We start from the raw sequence: 22,698 nt of genomic DNA, 5'->3' as shown, positions 1-22,698 counted from the left end.
TCGAAAAGAGAAAAAATATGTGTTTTTTTTCGTGGGAGACACAAATTTAATTCTCGTTGAGGCACGAATTTGCTTTTGCGAGAGGCGCAATCATGCCTCTTTAAAGAAAAAAAATCTGTTTTTCCCTTCCACGAGAGGCACAGAGGCACAGATTTATTTCTCCTCAAGGCATGGGTTTATTTTCGCAAAAGGCACGGTCGTTTTAAAAAAAATCCTCTGCGAGAGGCATAAATTTAATTCTTATGAAGACATGGATTTGCTTTTCTCGGAAAGGAAAAAATTTCCTTTTTTCGCGAAAGGCACGCACTTAATTCTAGTGTAGGCACAAATATGCTTCCACATCGTCCCTTTTGAAAAGGAAAAAAACGTGCTCTCACTTTGTTTTTTCGGCCATTTTTTCTGGAAAAAAATCATCGAGACCTATCAACATGGTATTTAATTTTGAAGATCTCGATACGAGAAATCCAACGGTTAAAACGGTTTGACATTTAGACACATAGTTTGAGAAATGAAACGTTTTGAATAAATGGGAAGGGTGGGCTCGGGGTAGGCGTCGCCCGCGCACTGGACCAGAAAGCCCAGGTCAGCCCAGACACATAGTTTGAGAAATGAAACCTTTTGAATAAATGGGAAGGGTGGGCTCGGGGTAGGCGTCGCCCGCGCACTGGACCAGAAAGCCCAGGTCAGCCCAGTTAACCAACGAAGGCCGATTTTATTGACAGAGCAGGGTGGTGCATCATATTCAACGCGTAACGCGTAGGTCAACATTTGTCTGCCAGGACTATTTTTTTCTTTTTTTTTCTTTTCTGAGATAATCCAGGACTATATCTTAGGAGCAACTAACGAAGTCGTAGTCCTTCGGGAGCCCCCGCAAGGGTCACTTGGGGTGGACTCTTTGGCGCACTCTCGGTCGTCACCATGTGTCGCGCTCTGAGCGCTCCCCTCCAATTTTCGTTTTCTTTATCTTTTCACACGTGTTTTTGGCTTTTTATATTATTTTTTCTTTTTTTGGCTTTTTGGTTTTCCATCGGTCTTTCTTACCTTTTGAATAAAAAAGAAATTACAAAAAAAATTGAGAAAACATGTTTTTACTTCCACGAGAGGCACGAAATTAGCCTCTGAGAAACAGAAAAAAATGTATTTTATTTTTTTCCTTCTACAAGAGGCACGGATTTGATTTCATGAGAGACATAGATTTGCTTCTGCGAGAGGCACAACCTCTGAGAACACAGAGAAATTGGTTTATTTTTCTCTTTCCACGAGAGGCACGCATTTAATTCCACAAGAGGCCCGGATTTACTTTTGCGAGGCATGGCCATGCCTCTCGGAAACAATAAAAACGTGTTTTGTTTCTTTTCCTTGCGCAAGAGGCACGGCCGTGCCTCTCGGAAATGAAAAAAAATATGTTTTCTTTTTTTCCTTCCCCAAGAGACACGGATTTGCTTATGTGATTGTGCCTCTAAAAATGTGTTTTCTTTTCTTCCACGAGAGGCATGGGTATGCTCTTTCGAAAAGGGAAAAAAGTGCTCCCGGTTCGGTTTTATCGTCCGATTTTTTTCGTGAAAAATAATTCATCAAAACCTATCAACATGAGACCTAGTTTTGAAAATCTCGACACGAGGAAACACTTCGTGATTTGGACATACAATTTAAAAGATAAAAATATTTTGAATAAACGGATCTACAAAAAAGAAAAACTTTCTGGTTGCGACAAGTAGCGCCCTCGGGAGGTGGGAGTGACCTTTGCAAAGAGTGCTCCTTAATTAGTAATCTCGCTACATATCGCCCGTACTGAGAATTCCTTCTGTCTCACCTCTGGAGTTTTGTGAACAGGCCGGCCCAGTACTGTAGCTGTCAGAGGGGTTTTAGAAATTGCCTATGGACCGGTTCGGTACGATTTTAGAAACTTCCATGCGGTTTTGTTTTGCGTTTTCTTATCAGCTTTTATTTTATCTTACTTTGGTTTTTTTATTTTGTACTTTTTTCTATGTGTTTTTCTTATTGGTTTTCTTCGGTCCCACTTAACCATTAATATTTGTCAAATACAAGTTGAACTTTAAAAAAAACTAAGCGAACATTTGTTTTATATTGTATACATAAGTTTTTCAAATGTCACAAACCAATTTTTCAAATGGGTGAACATTTTTTTAAACGTACCGTAATGTACGTTTCTTTTAATGGTATGAAACAATATTTTTCGAATTACAACAATGTTTCTTTACATTGTATAAAAAAGCATACATTTTTTAAGTGTCACAATATTTATGAATGCTACCAAAAGTTTAACACTGTGTTAACATTTTTCCAACTTCGTTTGTTCTCAAATTTTAAGTACATTAAATTTTTATATATTTAGAATATTTCAGAAATGTAAACAATGAGAAAAAGGAAAAAATACAACACGATGTGATGTGTACCGGGAATCTAGGCCCAACCCATTTGTGGTGGCGTTGTAGGCGAGAGTCCATACACGTTGCAGGAAGCAAGATATAGGCGAAATCACTAATTAACTAGTACTCATTGCAAAGATCATTTCCACATTTTCAGATTGTGACAAGTGGCGCGCTGTATGTACACCATTTGTAGCAACATGTGAGTTTTCCTTTTTTTCGTAGATCTGTTTATTCAAAATGTTTTATCTCTTAAACCGTGTATCCAAATCTAGAACCGTTTTCATCATTGGATTCCTCGCGCTGAGATCTTTAAAACTAGATCCCATGTAGATAGGTTTTGACGAATTTTTTTTTACGAAAAAACCGAACAAAAAAACCGAACCGGGAGCACAGGTTTTTTCCCTTTCCGAAAGATGCACACCTGTGCCTCTCAGAAAATCACAACCGTGTCTCTCGCGGAAGCAAAACCGTGGCTCTCGCGGAAGGAGAAAAACACGCTTTTCTTTGGTTTACGAGGACGTATGGCCGTGCCTCTCGTGAAAGCACAACCATGCCTCTCGCGGAATCAAAGCCGTGTCTCTCACGAAAGATGTATCTCGCGAAAGTACAACCGTGCCTCTCGCGGAAGCAAAACCGGGCCTCTCACGGAAGAAAAAAAAAACGCATTTTTTTCGTTTTCGAGAGGCACACGGCCGTGACTCAAGCGAAAGCACAATAATGCCTCTCGCGGAAGCAAAACCGTGCCTCTCGCGGAAGAAAAAAACATAAAACGCATTTTTTTCGTTTCCGAGAGGCACGGCTATGACTCTCGCGAAAGCAAAACTGTGTTTCTCGCCGAAGCAAAACCGCGACTCTCGCGTAAGAAAAAAATGAAAACACGGTTTTTTGCACAATTGTTTTCTTTTCAAAAATTGTTTTTGATTCAAAAGCTAAGGAAGACAGGTGGAAAACCGAAATGTCGAAAAAAACCCGTTTAAAAAGCCAAAACGCGTGCAGAAAAATAAAAAAACAAAATCCGGAGGGAGCGCCCAGAGCGAACACATGGCGGGTGGCTGAGAGAGCGCCAAGTGGCGTTGCTGATTGCGAGGCTTTCGAAGGAGCACTTGTCAACTAGTTGCTCCCAGGTATAGGAGCTCCCATATATCACCGCGCGTTGAGGCGGAGTGACCGTCTCACTTCTGGATTTTAGGAGCTTCCGTGCGGGTTTTTTCTTTGTTTGTTTCTATGTATTTTTTATTGGTTTCTTGATATATTTTGTCGTATGACATATCCCCGTCCTCGCGCAGCTGTTGCCTTCTCTCCAAGAAAAAAATACTAAGGGTTCCTTTGCCTCCCACTAGGGCTCATCTCAAGCAGTCCTAGGTGTTGGAAATATGTCCTAGAGGCAATAATATCATATTATTATATTTTCATATTCATAGTTAAGAGTTTATATTTCATGCTATAATTGCTATGATCTTGGAATATACGATGCAATGAAAAACTCATATGCATGCGTGAAATGATAAACGCAATAAAATAGTATTTTTTATCTGTTTTCTTTATTTTTGCATGGTTTTACTATTCTTTCTTTCTGTGTACCAACGTCCTAGTTTTAGAAGAAAACCATGCATGGAATGGAACGGAACGTAACGCTCACCCATCATCGAGAAGCGCATGCCAGTTGTGCAACGCGAGTAGTATTACATGCGGAGACCCCCGGTGGGCAAGGTATGGCGGCTGCCATATTTTAATTGGGTGCAAAACATTTTTTATATGTATGCATCTCGTCTCGTCGGACACTGGCTAAGCTAATTCGCTGGCTATGCTAATTAGAGTCGCTAGAAAAATCGCTAAAGACTCTGAGAAAAGGCCCGTTCGGGACTGATTAATGGGCCATTGAGGCAGTTGGGCCAAGAGCGGTTGAGCCAGCGTCCAACACAACGAACGACACATTGTACCGCTCGCATGCACAGGACGCACACGCCCCACTCGGACACTCCCAAACCTATCGCGGCGGCGTCGGCTGGCCAGGAGGATGCAGACCGGCGGCGGCGTCGAGCAAGCGGGCGGGTGGGCGTTGCCGCGCAGGGTGCATTGTCTAGCGAGCGGCGGCTGAGGGTGAGGGCTAGCGGGCGGCAGCAGCGATAAAATTGCCCCCAACATTAGAGATGATGTTATGTTCACTTATATATGAATGGCTCCAACTCGGCCAACTAGTCACAATTGCTTCTACTGGTGCAACAGCAACAGTTAGAAGGGTCTTCTCATCAATGAAAATTATTAAGACTGAATTGCGTAGCAAGATGTCTGATGGATGTCTTAATGACTTAATGGTGTGTTACGTTAAGCGAGGGATCTTCAAAAGCATTCATCTTGGTAAAATTAAGAAAGATTTTTAGAAGAAGGGTAGGACACTGCCATTTCCTGGGTCTTCTAGACGCCACTGAAAGCTTCATTACCGGTATGTTTTAGGTTGTTTTTCTATTAAAACATGTCTAAATTTTCATTGTATTTGTCTATTCGTTTGTAGTGTGCATTGTTAGTGTGTATTGACTCTTTTAGTTTGCATTAAAAATTTCTTTGCTTGAGACTTCGCCACACCTTCAACTTTTTTCATCCTCCGCCTCTGTATTACATGCTGAGTAATTACATACGCGAATAACTTATGGTTGGATGATTATAAGAATAGTGGTATTTTCAGCACATCAGAGTTTAAGTCCTGGTTAAAGGTGTTCATAAGATAGGGTATATATGTGCGTTAATAAAAGTGAGTGTATGCATGTATGTATAAACGTCTGTGTTCATACTGTGTTAAACAAGTACTCCTTCTGTAAACTAATATAAGAGTGTTTAGATCATTACTTTAGTTACCTAAACATTTTTATATTAGTTTACAGAGGGAGTACTATATACGCGCGTACGTGTCGATGGAATCTGCTTTAGGTACGCGCGCGTTCATCGTGGACGGCCTAATTATTCCTGTGTGGAAAGAAGTGTGCGGCAGCCGGCGCTGGCCTGGCCTGACCTGGATATATACGACGCGTGTACGCTCTAGTACGCGTCTGCGCCCAACTGGGCGATCGAGGTCAGTTCGATCGGTTAGGTACGCCGCCATTATACTACATGAGAACTTCCTCTCCGGGGAGAAAAAGGCACACCAGCAAGATCGGAGAAAAGAATATTAACGGCCAGGCGCACCGCGCAGTGCGGATGATAGACGACGCGTGGGCCCCACCAGCGCACGACATGCATGCATGCAGCGAGCACAATGCCTACCTTGAAGTACCCTCACGTTGCGTTGCATTAGACAACGGCTAGCAAAGCCCAGCTGCCCAGGCTGTTCACACTTAAACTGGCTAATAATCAGCTGGATGCCGATGTGTTTGCAGGAGTCTCAAGTCATTTTGTGGGCGTTCATTTGTGATGAATGGGTCACTACACCTAACGAGTCCATCGCGGGCTCGGGGAATGATTCGCGTACGCATGCATCTGCTGATAAATTCCTTTCCAGCACGCGGTGCGGCACTGTACGTACTGCTGGGTGGGTGGTCTACGTGCAGCGTAGAACCTGCGGTGCGCGTGTATTTGACGTGCCAGCTTGGGCTCAACTGGGGCTTCACAAAGTGCGCTCCAGACTTCCAGCCACCCCCGTCCTCTCGCTCCAAATCCATGTACATGTACGCTCACGCGTGCATGTGGGATGCATGGCTGGTTTTGCGCGTGGAATGGAGTATATTACAGAGAGACATCAGCAGCCGTCGGGACTACGATCGCTCACTGTCCGTGCATGCCTAATTTTTACTCCATTATCTATGTGCGTATTCTCGATCGAGCGCCACGTCAAAGTACTAATCATATGAAAATATATTTCATGATGAATATAATAGTACTGACTTGGTATTCTTGATGTCGATGAAATTTTCTATCAACTTGCTCGAAATCTAACGTAGAACAAGCTAGTTAATATACACTATATTTTGATTTTCTTATCTGACTCCAACCGAGCTCTGAGGCAGAGTATAGTAGCTGGTCTGGGTGAAAGTAGTATAAGCAATGTTTGACTTTTACTGTCTCTAGAGCACCACTTTGACTCTTTTTATTTACTATGCACCTAAATATAGTAAAAAGGTTTTGCAGGTTCAGACACAAATTATAGTATGCGATCTGATCCCCATGGCCAATATTCATTCACTTTTACACACATGGTGGTCAAAGTTTGAAGCATTGACTACATCCGACCGATGAAGTACTGCACATCGGTGCATATATATGTCGGCAAGATGCCAAGATACAGTTGCAATCAGCTACTCTGACGTCGCTGAGACGATTTGACCGCGAACTAATATAAAGGTGGTAAAAGGATTGGTTCGGTTGATTCGGGTAACTAGCAACAATGATGAGCTTGAAAAGTCTGGTTATTATTGTGCACTAGCTGCTAGTGCTAGCTACCGAAACTAAATAAAGTCCACACGGCATCAGGGCGTATAATCATACCAACTTTAGAAGAGATATACATATTGGAATTCCGAGCAAGATCAATCAATCAATTAATACACAAGGGGCGGGAATTCCACTACACCTACCGTACGTACCATAGAGAAAATGCTGTTTGGTTTCCATGCACATTATTGTTGCTACACGGCATCGATCAGGACGTAGTACATGTTTTTTCTGCGTGGCTATATGCTTACCTGCACGTATGCACAGCGTATATCGATGGTGTATATGTAGCACGTTGCTATCACTCACTCCAACGAGAGAGAGAGAGAGAGAGAGAGAGAGAGAGAGAGAGAGAGCATGTTGACGGCAACGGTATGATTACATGCACACAACGTACGTGGAACACAGGCTGTGTCCAAATCGATCTCATCTCAAGCTGAGGATCACTGGATCAGCTACCTAATTCTGCCGGGACGCGCATGCATCCTACGTCAGCATAATGTCACACATGCATAGATCGGATCTAGAGAGGGTATTTCAATCGTCGGCTGTCCACTTAACCCTGCATTATATTACAAAAGATATGGTCACTTCTAAAATAGTTCTAACAGTAAAAAAAAGGGACTCCACTACAAATCTGATGTCAAATATTTTATCCTGGCAAATCGAACATTTTTTATGGAAATTTGTGTTTGCCAAGGATTGCAAGTTTAGTTGGCAAGCATGACAAATCCACCTTAGTTCATTTTTTTGTCAGGAAATTGATGTGCTCGTAAACTAAATTTACCATCCTCAAGCCAACTAAATTTGTCATAAAAATATTCGATTTGGCATGCTTACAAATCTGAAAAAAAAACTCAATCAAGATCATCTCACTTTTGATAACATGTGGATAGGAGGTTATTAGGTTTGATCGTAGAAACATTTATTTCTTGGTTGCCGAAGAAATAGGAAAACCATTGATGTAAGATATTGGTTGGACTAGTCTTCACAATGCCAACCACGACGACGTAGAATTGCATGCACCAGCTAATTCACTCGAAAATTTGATTGAATGTGGCTCAAATTTTAGTGCAACTAGTTACTTGCCCCTATTCTAAAAATTACATGTGATTTCAATAAGGTTTACGCATGTTATTTTACGAAGGGGGGAGGCTCTCTACCATTTCACGGAGATCCGAAAATGGGAAAACATGTTCGGATGTTCTTTCAAAGTTAGTACCAAGGACAAATTAACCACATATTTGTAAAGAGGTACACATTGCACCACCACATTTTGGATCTATGGTTACAAATTTTACCATATTTTCTTTTGACAGTGAAACCTAAATCACACTCTTATCGTATGCAGTTTTGGAATCTGAATCGAAGGGATGGACTGTGACACGGGCTCCATGCCCATGCTGGCCCCTCTATTGCCGCTCTCCTGCTGACTCCTAGCTATCCCTAAGCTCAGAGCATCTCCAGCCGTTGGCCCTTCAGGAGGGGCAAAAAATCGTCCCCTGGGGCGTACCGGCGCTAAACCGCGTACTGGGGGCGTGATGCCCCCCAGTCGCAGCGCCCACGTTTTTTTTGAAAAAGTTAAATACAGCGCAAACACGGTTCAAATTTAACGCAAACATCGGCGAGTTCGTTCAAATTTAAACATATTTTACAAAAAAAACTACTACGGGCTGCCCCCGCCGTCTCCATCGCCGCTCCTCGCCGTCTACGTCACCGCTCCCCGCCGCCCACCGTCCGCCTTTGCAGTTCTACATGCCGAGGAGGCGGTAGAACCGCGTGTAGTCGCCGTCATCGTCGTCGCCGTTGTCCCCGCCTCCGCCGCCGCCGTCCCTGCTGCATCCCTCCCCCGGTTGGCGCGGCGGGTTGGATGGTCCGGGGGCGTCCTCGTCGTCGTCGCTGTCGAGGATCACGATGCCGTGCTCGTCCTCGCGCCCACGCTTGCGGGCGGCGATCTCCTCCAGGGCCCGGTGCTGCCGGACCATCTCATCGCGGAGGTAGTCGTCCCGCGCCCACTGCAGGGCGTCCTCGTCGGAGAAGCCGCGCCGGGCTATCTCCTCGTACTCCGCGGGAAGGCCGGGCTCCGGCTTGGGCTCGACGAGGATGAAGCGGCCGGTGGGGGGGGGGGGGGAGTCGCCGATGCGGACGCCGGAGCTGCGGGTGCACGCGCTAACAGGCGTGTCCTGGGGCTCCGGTTTGACGGGGCGAAGGCAGGGAGAGCCCGACGAGCGGTCGGACGAGGAGGAGGACGCCCCGGGCCGCCCCATGCGCCTCGGCGTCCAGGAGCTCCCACGGCGGCGTGAGAAGGACGGGGGAGCGGGGTACTCGAGGCGCGGCGTGTTGCCGCCCTCGATGTACTCGAGGACAGCCTCCAACGTGCGGCCGGGCACGCCCCACCACCGGCGCCGGCCCTCGAAGTTGAGCCTGCCGGAGGGCACGACGCCGTTGGTGGCCTCGAGCTGCTCGGCGTGACACCGGCAGAAGTAGGGCTCCCAGAGCGGGCTGTCGGGGACGTAGCGCGGCCCCTCCCTCGCCGCCCGCGGCAGGGACGCGCGGATACGTGCGATCTCCGCACGCCGCGCCACCCCGGTGGGTGGTGGTGGCACCGGCACGCCGCCGGCGCTGATCCTCCAAGCCTCGGGCACCCGCATGTCCGACGGGACTGGGTACTCGGTCTCGAAAAGGAGGCGAGTCTCGTCCTCGTGAAGATGGCGGCGCCCGAAGCCATTTGCCGCCGCGCCGTCGCCTGGGAAGCGCTCGGCCATTCCTCTGAACTGGAGACGGCGAGAGGAGGAAGGGAAGGGGGAGAAATGGGCGAGTCGGCGACGGAGTATCTGTGCGTGTCTCCGGCGCGCTGGTGGTCGGCTTATATAGGCGGAGGCGCCGCGTGGTAGGCTTGGCCGGCGCGTTACGCGTGGCATGGTGGCGTGGAGGGCGAGGGGGCGCGCGTCGTCTGGCCTTCACTGCGCCGCCTGTGAGGCATCAATGGAGGCTGGCCGGCGCGGCAGCGCGCGCAGCTTTGGCATTGATTCGCCGCGGGAAACGAGGCGATGAGGACGACGAAGCGGCGAGAAGAGAGTCGATTCGCTGACACGACGGGCCCGCGGCTCTTCGCGCCAAAAACGATTCGCCCGGCGCCTCCGAGCGACCCCTAGCGCGCCGGGTTCGGGTTGGATCCGCCGGCGCCAATTTCGGCCCGAGCCGGCGAAAATTGGGCCCTTGGGACGCGACTGAGCCGATTTTTTAACGCCGGCGGCTGAAAAATCGTTTGGGGGCCTTCTTGGGGCGCGGTTGGAGATGCTCTCACATGAGAGCGAACTAGAACTTGTAAGCTTCTGGAATGGTTTGGGCTACACGATCAAATCGCTTCTTTGACACTCCGACTAGTTTAGTAGCGGCAAGCAAAAAAAATATGTTGTCGAGTTGGTACAACACATTTGCTACAATATTTTTTGGTTAATCACATCTGATGCAAAAAGTGCGGTTCAAATTGAGAATATGAGCTCTTTTAAGAGGCTTCCAAATCAACCGAGGCATAAAATCTTTTTAATCCATTGATTAATATTGCCTCTTGTGAGTAAGATGATGGTAATGATTGTGCAAGGCTTTTGTGGACTTTTATTTAGATTTTGAAGGCAAATAATGAACTAGGGATGACAATGAGTAGGGTATGGGCGGGTACAACCTTTTTTATGCCCAAATCCATACCCATAGAAACTTTCTATACCCACTCGCTTCAATACCTATGGGCATAAATTGAGACCCATGCCCATACCAACCAGGTATCCTTATCCATTGGGTATCATATATAGCATTTAAATTTAAAAAAACAGAGAAATGAGTCTAAAATCAAGTGATATGGGTGGGCATTATAGCACCAACATAGCCTCCTCCGATGGGTGGCTTCTTGGAGGCATCAAAAGAGTATGAGCATCGGTTGGTGGAAGCCCGACATAGTGGGAATGAGCAGTTGGAATTGGGGTTCGCTGGATCGAGAGTTCAGACGAGTCCGATGGTGATCAGTCGAGATTTCACCGTTTCAAAAAGTTACATATAGGATATCAGAGGAGTGTCGAGCAGGCGATTGCGGGCCTAAGACCTATGGCTGATTTAGAGAATACAATATTTAGGGTTAGGCCATAGGAGCAAGATGCTTACCCCACATGTCATAGGAATAATTTCGATTTATTAAAAAAATTGGGTATTTATTGGGTTATCCATGGGCGCAATTTAATACCCATGCCCTATCCATAGATTTTACGGGTATGGATACCCATTACCCGTGGGTACACAATCTTTTCAAGTCATGCCCATGCCCATTGTTTTTAGGTAGGGTACCCGTGGGTACCCATACCCATAGGCAAAACTGCCATCCTTAAATGAAAGACCTACAATTTCTAATTAATGTATTACTAAACAATCTTGGAGTACTTATCTTCTGGTTTTGTTTCAACACAATGGATAAATGTCTAGTCTTTTTTAACATGCGCGTTCGAGAAGAACAAACCATGTCAATTGGGATCTTGCTTTTCATGGTTCTCATCTGTGCAACTCGTAATTTTGACGATATAACCAAATCCAAGTGGGTGAATATCATGATTTGGGTGCTGAAATTTGAGATGGGCTTTAGACCCATATAGCAATTTCTGAAAAATCTCTAAGGGCCCATGTGGGTTATATGGCACTAAGTGTAGTGGGAAGTTTAGTCTCACCCCGGAAGTGGAAGAGGAGTTGGACCTCCTTATAAGGGTTTCTCTTCTACATGCTATTGGAGCTTGAGAAGAGAAGAGGCCCTCGTGCACTCCTTCGCCGCCCGCCTCGCCACGTCACGACGCGCCGCGGGTTGCGGGATTGAGCCGAGCAGAGCTCACACCTACGCGCTTATTTTTGCCAATCACTAACGGAGAGTTCTCTGACAGCTGGACCACGATCTGAGACGTCAGATCATGGGCTATCACGGACTCGAACGTGGGTCGAGCCCACGTCTCTCCACGCGGCTGCGCCTATATTAGTGTGCGGTGTCTCCTAACCCTAGCCGCCATGAACAGATCACATCTACTCCACGCGCACGCCCACCGTCGTTCCTTTGTTGCTGCTGCCGCCGGTGACTCCATCGCGTCCGCCGCGTACACGGTCGACGGGAGAGCAGGTCTTCGAAACCACGCCCTTCTGGTTCCTGTACGGGGTGAGGGGCGAATAGGTTTTTGGGCAGCGATTACGTGACCGCTCGCTTCCGATCGTCTACTTCCTCTACGTCTGCGTCGCCTTCATCATCACCATGTCCACCGACGCCGAATGTGCCGCCGCCAAGAAAGCTGAAGCCGACAAGAAAGCCGCCGAGGACGCCGCTGCTGCCACCAAAGCCGCGGCCTCTGCATGGCCTACTGGAGGGTATAACTCGTTTATCCCGCTCCTACTGTTTTTTGTTTTAGCCATGCTAGCGTTATACGTAGATCTTTCTGCAATTAGCATAGTATGTGCTAGCTTGATTGAATATCAGTATGTGTTTATTTGTGTCAATGCCATGCTATTGATTTACTCGTGGATTAATTTAATCGAGAAATTGCCTATTTACTCAACAATCCAAAAACCTATTATGCGTAGGAATTTTTCGGCAAGTGGCTTCGTCGCTGCACTAAAACCGGATAAGTTTACCGGTTCGTATTTTAAGCATTGGCATACTAAGACCACTTTATGGCTCACGGCTATGAACGTGTTCTGGGTCACCGGTGTCTCCACGGGAACGATTGCTCCTGAACAGGAGAAGGCGTTCAAGGAGGCCACCGTTGTGTTCCTAGGAGCAGTTCTTAGCGTGATCGGAGATAAACTGGTCGACGCATATTTACATGTCCATGTCGCCAAGGACTTGTGGGAGGCGCTCGAATCTAAGTTCGGGGCAGCCGATGCCAGGAGCGAGATGTATATTATAGAGCAGTTCCACAATTACAAGATGGTTGAAAACCGTCCTGTATTGGAGCAGGCTCATGAGATAATATGCATTGTTAAGGAGCTTGAACTTCTTAAGTGCGAGTTACCGGGCAAGTTTGTCGCGGGCTGCATAATCGCTAAGTTCCCTAATTCCTGGAGGAACTTTTCCACCACTCTGAAACATCAGATGCGTGAATTCTCTGTGGAGGATGTCATTGGCCATCTGAGTGTTGAGCAGAATTCAAGGGCAAAGGACTCGCACGGAAAAGGGGCCGAAGGGACTTCTGTCGCCAACATGGCGAACCAGAAGAACTTCAACTCCCACAAGGCCAAGGGAAAGAACGGTGTCCAACACAATACCGACTTTAAAAAGAAGGGTAAGAAGACCTTCAAGAAGAACAAGAAGGATGAGGGTTGCTTTACTTGTGGTTCGATTGAACATTGGGCCAACAAGTGCCCAAACAAGTACAAGAAGTCAGGACAGGACTCCAAGTCCGTCAATATGATTGTGGACAACAATGAGAATGGTGCACCTGGGTACGGTAATTTATTTACTGTTTTTTCAGTGTTTCAGCCCACCGATTGGTGGGTGGACACAGGTGCAGGTGTACATGTGTGTGCTGACATTTCATTGTTCACTTCTTACCAGGCCACAGGCCACGGGTCCGTATTGATGGGGAATGGCGCGAGTGCTTCTGTTCATGGTGTTGGCACGGTCGATCTGAAGTTTACTTCGGGAAGGATCATGCAGCTGAAGAACGTGCAGCATGTCCCCGCCATCAAGAAGAACCTCGTTAGTGGCTCCCTTCTATGTAGAGAAGGGTTTAAGTTGGTTTTCGAGTCTAATAAATTAGTTGTTACGAAATATGGACTCTTTGTTGGAAAAGGTTATGAAAGCGGAGGGATGTTCCGCCTTTCCCTCGCAGATTTCTGTAATAAAGTCGTGAACCATATTCATTCGAATGTTAATGAATCTGAAGTTTTGCATTCACGTCTTTGTCACATTAGTTTCGGTGTTATGACGCGGCTAGCCAAGTTGGATTTAATCCCAAGTTTCACCTTAGCCAAAGGTTCTAAGTGCCTTTCATGTGTGCAAGCTAAGCAACCTCGCAAGCCTCACAAGGCCGCGGAGGAGAGACACTTGGACCCATTAGAACTCATACATTCTGATCTTTGTGAGATGAATGGTGTGTTGACTAAAGGTGGAAAGAAATACTTCATGACATTGATAGATGACTCCACTAGATATTGCTATGTGTATCTGTTAAACACTAAAGATGAGGATCTACACTACTTTAAAATCTATAAGGCAGAAGTTGAGAATCAACTTGAAAAGAAAATTAAACGAGTCCGGTCAGATCGTGGTGGAGAGTACTTCTCGAGTGAGTTTTATTCTTTCTGTGCGGAACACGACATTATTCATGAGAGGACGCCTCCCTATTCACCCCAGTCAAACGGGGTTGCCGAGCGGAAAAACCGTACTCTAACTGATTTGGTTAACGCCATGTTAGATACATCGGGTTTATCCAAGGCATGGTGGGGGGAGGCTATATTAACGGCATGTCATGTCCTGAATAAAGTTCCAACAAAGGATAATGAGATCACTCCCTATGAGAAATGGGCAAAGAGAAGGCCAACACTCTCGTACTTGCATACTTGGGGCTGTTTGGCGAAAGTCAATGTGCCGATCCCCAAAAGGCGTAAGTTTGGACCAAAGACTATGGACTGCGTTAATTTGGGCTACACTAAGAACATCGTTGGCTATAGATTTATAGTAGTGAAATCTGAGGTACCTGACCAGAAGGTCGGTATAATTATGGAGTCTAAGGATGCTACATTCTTCGAGGATATTTTTCCTATGAGAGGTATGCAAAGCACTTCGAGACAGGAATCCGAGGAGACTCCCGAACTTGCCATCCCTATGGAATATTATGAACAAAATCCTGAGGAGGATGACGAGGAAACCCTTGGTAGGGGCAAGAGACAAAGGACTGCAAAGACCTTTGGTGATGATTTCTTCGTGTACCTCGTGGATGATACTCCTACTTCTATTTCAGAAGCGTATGCCTCTCTAGAAGCTGACTACTGGAAGGATGCGGTCCGTAGCGAGATGGATTCCATCATGGCTAACGGGACATGGGAGATCACTGAGCGTCCCTATGGTTGCAAACCATTGGGATGTAAGTGGGTGTTCAAAAAGAATCTTAGGCCCGATGGTACGATTGAAAAGTACAAGGCTAGACTTGTGGCCAAGGGTTATGACCAGAAATAAGAGGAAGATTTATTCGATACTTATTCACCTGTGGCTAGACTGACCACCATTAGAGTATTACTCTCGTTGGCGGCCTCGCATGGTCTTCTCGTCCACCAGATGGATGTTAAGAAAGCTTTTCTGAATGGAGAGCTAAATGAAGAAATCTATATGCAACAGCCAGATGGCTTTGTGATAGATGGTCAGGAAAGAAAGGCGTGTAGGTTGCTGAAATCTTTATATGGCCTGAAGCAAGCACCTAAGCAATGGCATGATAAGTTTAATACAACTCTGACATTTGTTGGTTTTGTTGTTAATGAGGCTAACAAATGTGTATACTATCGCCATGGTGGGGGCGAAGGAGTTATACTGTGCTTGTATGTTGATGACATACTGATATTCAGAACCTACCTCAAAGTCATTGAGGAGGTCAAGTCATTTCTGTCTCAGAACTTTGAGATGAAAGACCTTGGTGTGGCTGATGTTATCTTGAACATTAAGCTACTGAGAGATAATGAGGGTGGGATTACACTTCTGCAATCCCACTATGTTGAGAAGGTGTTGAGTCGTTTTGGATATTCGGACTGCACACCATCTCAAACAACATATGATCCTAGTGTGTTGATTCGAAAGTCCAAAGGCACAGCTATAGATCAATTGAGATACTCTCAAATCATTGGTTCACTGATGTACCTAGCGAGCGCAATGAGGCCCGACATCGCGTTTTCTGTGAGCAAACTGAGCCGGTTTGTTTCCAAACCGGGTGATGTACATTGGCATGCTGTTGAAAGAGTTATGCGCTATCTGAAAGGTACTATGAACTATGGACTTTCACTATACCGGATACCCGTCGGTACTTGAAGGGTATAGTGATGCAAATTGGATCTCTGATGCTGATGAGATGAAGGCCACAACTGGGTATATGTTTACTCTTGGAGGTGGCGCTGTTTCCTGAAAGTCTTGCAAGCAAACGATCTTAACGAGATCGACAATGGAAGCATAATTAACAACATTAGACACATCTGGTGTCGAAGCAGGATGGCTTCGAGATCTTTTGATGGACTTGCCATTGGTTGATAAACCGGTTCCGTCTATCCTTATGAACTGCGATAATCAGACTGTCATCACCAAGGTGAAAAGTTCAAAGGACAACATGAAGTCCAACAAACACATAAGAATGAGATTAAAGTCTTGCAGATCCCTTTACGAAAGGGCTATCATGTGTAGTGATAAATAATGCATCGAGAGAGATGGATATGAGACCCACATAAGTTGCCATGGTAGTAACCCAACCTATGTGATCAGAGATCACGTGAATTAGGACCTGGGAAAACAAGCCAGTGGTGAACTGAGGAGAGTAACTGTAACGCCCTCAATGCGGCTATATCTCCCATGTGTCGAGGCACGACTTAGAGGCATAACCGCATTGAAAGCAATGTCGCAAGTTAGGCAATCTTCACAACATCCCATGTAATATAGATAATAAAAGGAGAGATACATAGTTGGCTTACACTCGCCACGTCAAACAAAGTACATAAATAGCATTACATCAACCAAACACTCACGGCCCGACTATGGCGCCAAAATAAAAGATAAGCCCAACATGCGACACGGTCCCGATCGCCCCAACCGGGCACCACTACTGATCATCAGGGAAAGACACATAGTAACGACGTGAGTCCTCGTCAAACTCCCACTTGAGCTCAAGCGCGTCATCTGGAACGGAATCATCAGGCCCTGCATCTGGTTTGGAAGTAATCTGTGAGCCACAGGGACTCAGCAATCTCGCACCCTCGCGATCAAGACTATTTAAGCTTAATAGGCAAGGCAAGGTAAAGTATGTGGAGCTGCAGCAAGCGACTAGCATATATGGTGGCTAACCTGTTCGCAAAAGAGAGCGAGAAGAGAAGGCAAAGCGCGAAAAGATAACTAGAGGACAACCTGCGGCAAGCATTACTCCAACACCGTGTTCACTTCCCGGACTCCGCCGAGAAGAGACCATCACGGTAACTCACACAATTGATTCATTTTAATTAAGTTAAGGTTCAAGTTATCTACAACCGGACATTAACAAATTCCCATCTGCCCATAACCGCGGGCACGGCTTTCGAAAGTTCAAATCCCTGCAGGGGAGTCCCAACTTAGCCCATGACAAGTTCTCACGGTCAACGAAGGAATAGACCTCCTCCTGAGACACTCCGATCAGACTCGGTATCCCGGTTCTACAAGACACTTCGACAAGTTAAAACAAATCCAGCAACACCGCCCGAATGTGCCGACAAATCCCGATAGGAGCTGCACATATCTCGTTCTCAGGGCACACTCAGATAGGTCAAGCTACGAGTAAAACCAGCCCTTGAGTTTCCCCGAGGTGGCCCCGCAGGCTGCCTGGTTCGGACCAACACTCAGAGGAGCACTGGCCCGGGGGGGGGGGTTTAAATAAGATGACCCTCGGGCTCCGGAAACCCAAGGGAAAAAGAGGCTAGGTGGCAAATGGTAAAACCAAGGTTGGGCATTGCTGGAAAAGCTTTAATCAAGGCGAACTATCAAGGGTTTCCCATTATCACCCAACCGCGTAAGGAACGCAAAATCCGGGAACATAACACTGATATGACGGAATCTAGGGTGGCAAGAGTGGAACAAAACGCTAGGCGAGAGGCCGAGCCTTCCACCCTTTACCAAGTATATAGATGCATTAAGATAACAAGGCAATATAATGATATCCCAACAAGTAAATAATGTTCCAACAAGGAACGGTCTCCAATCTTCACCTGCAGCTAGCAACGCTATAAGAGGGGCTGAGCAAAGCGGTAACATAGCCAATCAACGGTTTGCTAGGACATGGTGGGTTAGAGGTTTGACATGGCAATTTGGGAGGCATGATAAGCAAGTGGTAGGCATCATAGCATAGGCATAGCAAAAGAGCGAGCATCTAGCAAAGCAAAGATAGTAGTGATTTCGAGGGTATGATCATCTTGCCTGGAAAGTTGTCAAAGTTGACTGGATCCTCGAAAGCAAACTCAACGGGCTCCTCGTTAGCGAACTCGTCTCCCGGCTCTACCCAAACAAGACAAACAAGCAACAAGGACACAATCAACTGTTGGATAACGTTGCAGAAAACAAAAATTTTCCTACTCGTTTCACCAAGATCCATCTAGGAGTTCATCTAGAAACGAGTGATTAGATGCATCTACGTACCTTGTAGATCGCGAGCGGAAGCGTTCAAAGAACGGGGATGATGTAGTCGAACACGACGTGATTCAAATCACCGATGATCAAGCACCGAACGGACGGTGCCTCCGCGTTCAACACATGTACGGAGCGGATGACGTCTCCTCCTTTCTTGATCCAGCAAGGGGAAAGAGAGGTTGATGAAGATCCAGCAGCACGACGACGTGGTGGTGGATGCAGGGCGTCACAGTAGCAGGGCTTCGCCTATACTACGAGAGAGAGACGTAACGGGGAGAGAGGAAGCACCAAAGGCTGAGGTCTGAAATCCCTCCTCTCCCCCACTATATATAGGAGGGCCAAGGGGGGGTGGTGCGCAGCCTAGGAGATCCAATCTCCTAGGTGCGGCGGCCAGGGGAGGGTTTCCCTCCCCCCCAAGGCACCTCGGGGTGCCTTCCACCACTTGGACTCCTCCGTGGTGGAAACCCTAGGCGCATGGGCCTAGTAGGGCTGGTGCCCTTGGCCCATGAAGGCCAAGGCGCACCCCCTACAGCCCATGTGGCCCCCCGGGACAGGTGGCCCCACCCGGTGGGCCCCCGGGACCCCTCCGGTGGTCCCGGTACAATACCGATAACCCCGAAACTTGTCCCGATGGCCGAAACAGCACTTCCTATATATAATTCTTTACCTCCGGACCATTCCGGAACTCCTCATGACGTCCGGGATCTCATCCGGGACTCCGAACAACATTCGGGTTACTGCATATTCATATCTTCATAACCCTAGCGTCATCGAACCTTAAATGTGTAGACCCTACGGGTTCGGGAGACAAGCAGACATGACCGAGATGACTCTCCGGTCAATAACCAACAGCGGGATCTGGATACCCATGATGGCTCCCACATGCTCCACGATGATCTCATCGGATGAACCACGATGTCGAGGATTAATCAACCCCGTATACAACTCCCTTTGTCAATCGGTATGTTACTTGCCCGAGACTCGATCGTCGGTATCCCAATACCTTGTTCAATCTCGTTACCGGCAAGTCACTTTACTCGTACCGTAATGCATGATCCCGTGATCAACCACTTGGTCACCTTGAGCTCATAATGATGATGCATTACCGAGTGGGCCCAGTGATACCTCTCCGTTATCCAGAGTGACAAATCCCAGTCTCGATCCGTGTCAACCCAACAGAAACTTTCGGAGATACCTGTAATGCACCTTTGTAGTCACCCAGTTACGTTGTGACGTTTGATACACCCAAAGCACTCCTACGGTATCCGGGAGTTACACGATCTCATGGTCAAAGGAAAAGATACTTGACACTGGAAAAGCTCTAGCAAACGAACTACACGATCTTTGTACTATGCTTAGGATTGGGTCTTGTCCATCACATCATTCTCCTAATGATGTGATCCCGTTATCAATGACATCCAATGTCCATAGCCAGGAAATCATGACTATCTGTTGATCAACGAGCTAGTCAACTAGAGGCTTACTAGGGACATATTATGGTCTATGTATTCACACGTGTATTACGATTTCCGGATAATACAGTTATAGCATGAATAAAGACAATTATCATGAACAAAGAAATATAATAATAATGCTTTTATTATTGCCTCTAGGGCATATTTCCAAAAGTCTCCCACTTGCACTAGAGTCAATAATCTAGTTACATTGTGATGAATCGAACACCCATGGAATTCTGGTGTTGATCATGTTTTGCCCTAGGGAGAGGTTTAGTCAACGGATCTGCTATATTCAGGTCCGTATGTACTTTACAAATTTCTATGTCTCCATCTTGAACATTTTCACGAATGGAGTTGAAGCGACGCTTGATGTGCCTTGTCTTCCTGTGAAACCTGGGCTCCTTGGCAAGTGCAATAGCTCCAGTGTTGTCACAAAAGAGTTTGATTGGCCCCGACGCATTGGGTATGACTCCTAGGTCGGTGATGAACTCCTTCACCCATATAGCTTCATGTGCTGCCTCCGAGGCTGCCATGTACTCCGCTTCACATGTAGATCCCGCCACGACGCTCTGTTTGCAGCTGCACCAGCTCACTGCTCCACCATTCAACATATACACGTATCCGGTTTGTGACTTAGAGTCATCCAGATCTGTGTCGAAGCTAGCGTCGACGTAACCCTTTACGACGAGCTCTTCATCACCTCCATAAACGAGAAACATTTCCCTAGTCCTTTTCAGGTACTTCAGGATATTCTTGACCGCTGTCCAGTGTTCCTTGCCGGGATTACTTTGGTACCTTCCTACCAAACTTACGGCAAGGTTTACATCAGGTCTGGTACACAGCATGGCATACATAATAGAACCTATGGCTGAGGCATAGGGGATGACACTCATCTCTTCTATCTCTTCTGCCGTGGTCGGACATTGAGCTGAGCTCAATTTCATACCTTGCAAAACAGGCAAGAACCCTTTCTTGGACTGATCCATTTTGAACTTCTTCAAAATCTTATCAAGGTATGTGCTTTGTGAAAGACCTATGAGGCGTCTTGATCTATCTCTGTAGATCTTGATGCCTAATATATAAGCAGCTTCTCCAAGGTCCTTCATTGAAAAACTTTTATTCAAGTAGGCCTTGATGCTGTCCAAGAGTTCTATATCATTTCCCATCAAAAGTATGTCATCTACATATAGTATGAGAAATGCTACAGAGCTCCCACTCACTTTCTTGTAAACGCAGGCTTCTCCATAAGTCTGCGTAAACCCAAACGCTTTGATCATCTCATCAAAGCGAATGTTCCAACTCCGAGATGCGTGCACCAGCCCATAAATCGAGCGTTGGAGCTTGCACACCTTGTTAGCATTCTTAGGATCGACAAAACCTTCCGGCTGCATCATATACAATTCTTCCTCAAGGAAACCATTAAGGAATGCCGTTTTGACATCCATTTGCCATATTTCATAATCATAGAATGCGGCAATCGCTAACATGATTCGGACGGACTTCAGCTTCGCTACCGGTGAGAAAGTCTCATCGTAGTCAACCCCTTGAACTTGTCGATAACCCTTAGCGACAAGCCTAGCTTTATAGATGGTCACATTACCATCCGCGTCTGTCTTCTTCTTAAAGATCCATTTATTTTCTATGGCTCGCCGTTCAATGGATCCTATCTCGGATTTCATGGCTTCTAGCCATTTATCGGAATCCGGTCCCGCCATCGCTTCTTCATAGTTCGAAGGTTCACCATTGTCTAACAACATGATTTCCAAGACAGGGTTGCCGTACCACTCTGGTGCGGAACGTGTCCTTGTGGACCTTCGAATTTCAGTAGGAGCTTGATCAGAAGTATCTTGATCATCATGAATAACTTCCTCTCTAGTCGGTGCAGGCACCTCAGGAACATTTTCTTGAGTTGCGCCATTTACCGGTTCAAGAGGTAATACTTCATCAAGCTCTACTTTCCTCCCACTTACTTCTTTCGAGAGAAACTCTTTCTCTAGAAAGAATCCATTCCTGGCAACAAAGATCTTGCCTTCGGATCTGAGGTAGAAGGTATACCCATAAGTTTCTTTAGGGTATCCTATGAAGACGCATTTTTCCGACTTGGGTTCAAGCTTTTCAGGTTGAAGTTTCTTGACATAAGCATCGCATCCCCAAACTTTTAGAAACGACAGCTTAGGTTTCTTCCCAAACCATAATTCACACGGTGTCGTCTCCACGGATTTCGACGGAGCCCTATTTAAAGTGAATGCGGCAGTCTCTAAAGCATAGCCCCAAAAAGATAACGGTAAATCGGCAAGAGACATCATAGATCGCACCATATCTAATAAAGTGCGATTACGACGTTCGGACACACCATTACGCTGAGGTGTTCCAGGCGGCGTTAGTTGTGAAACTATTCCACATTTTCTTAAGTGTGTGCCAAATTCGTGACTCAAGTATTCTCCTCCACGATCTGATCGTAGAAACTTGATTTTCCTGTCACGTTGATTCTCAACTTCACTCTGAAATTCCTTGAACTTTTCAAAGGTTTCAGACTTGTGTTTCATTAAGTAGACATACCCATATCTACTTAAGTCATCAGTGAGGGTGAGAACATAACGATAGCCACCGCGAGCCTCAACACTCATTGGACCGCACACATCAGTATGTATGATTTCCAATAAGTTGGTTGCTCGCTCCATTGTTCCTGAGAACGGAGTCTTGGTCATTTTTCCCATGAGGCATGGTTCGCACGTGTCAAATGATTCATAATCAAGAGATTCTAAAAGTCCATCTGCATGGAGCTTCTTCATGCGTTTGACACCTATGTGACCAAGGCAGCAGTGCCACAAGTATGTGGGACTATCATTATCAACTTTACATCTTTTGGTATTCACACTATGAATATGTGTAGTAATACGCTCGAGATTCATTAAGAATAAACCATTGACTATCGGAGCATGACCATAAAACATATCTCTCATATAAATAGAACAACCATTATTCTCGGATTTAAATGAGTAGCCATCTCGTATTAAACGAGATCCTGATACAATGTTCATGCTCATACATGGCACTA

General features: G+C 46.3%; 1 protein-coding gene across 1 annotated transcript; it reads right to left on the bottom strand.

The window, feature by feature from the left end:
* Positions 1-8,566: 8,566 nt before the first annotated feature.
* On the bottom strand, positions 8,567-9,580 carry LOC147989930 (uncharacterized). Its single transcript, XM_087536599.1, has 2 exons — positions 9,486-9,580; positions 8,567-9,239 (listed from the first exon to the last, which is right to left on the bottom strand). Exons 1-2 carry the CDS (start codon positions 9,578-9,580, stop codon positions 8,567-8,569), a joined length of 768 nt encoding a protein of 255 aa, XP_087392725.1.
* Between the last annotated feature and the right edge of the window lie 13,118 nt (positions 9,581-22,698).

This window comes from Triticum urartu, chromosome 1A, assembly GCF_056163025.1.
Source record: "Triticum urartu cultivar PI428250 chromosome 1A, HENAU_Tu73, whole genome shotgun sequence".
NCBI lineage: Eukaryota > Viridiplantae > Streptophyta > Magnoliopsida > Poales > Poaceae > Triticum > Triticum urartu.
Note: the sequence above shows the minus strand (reverse complement) of the source record. Positions and strands in the feature narration are given on the sequence as shown.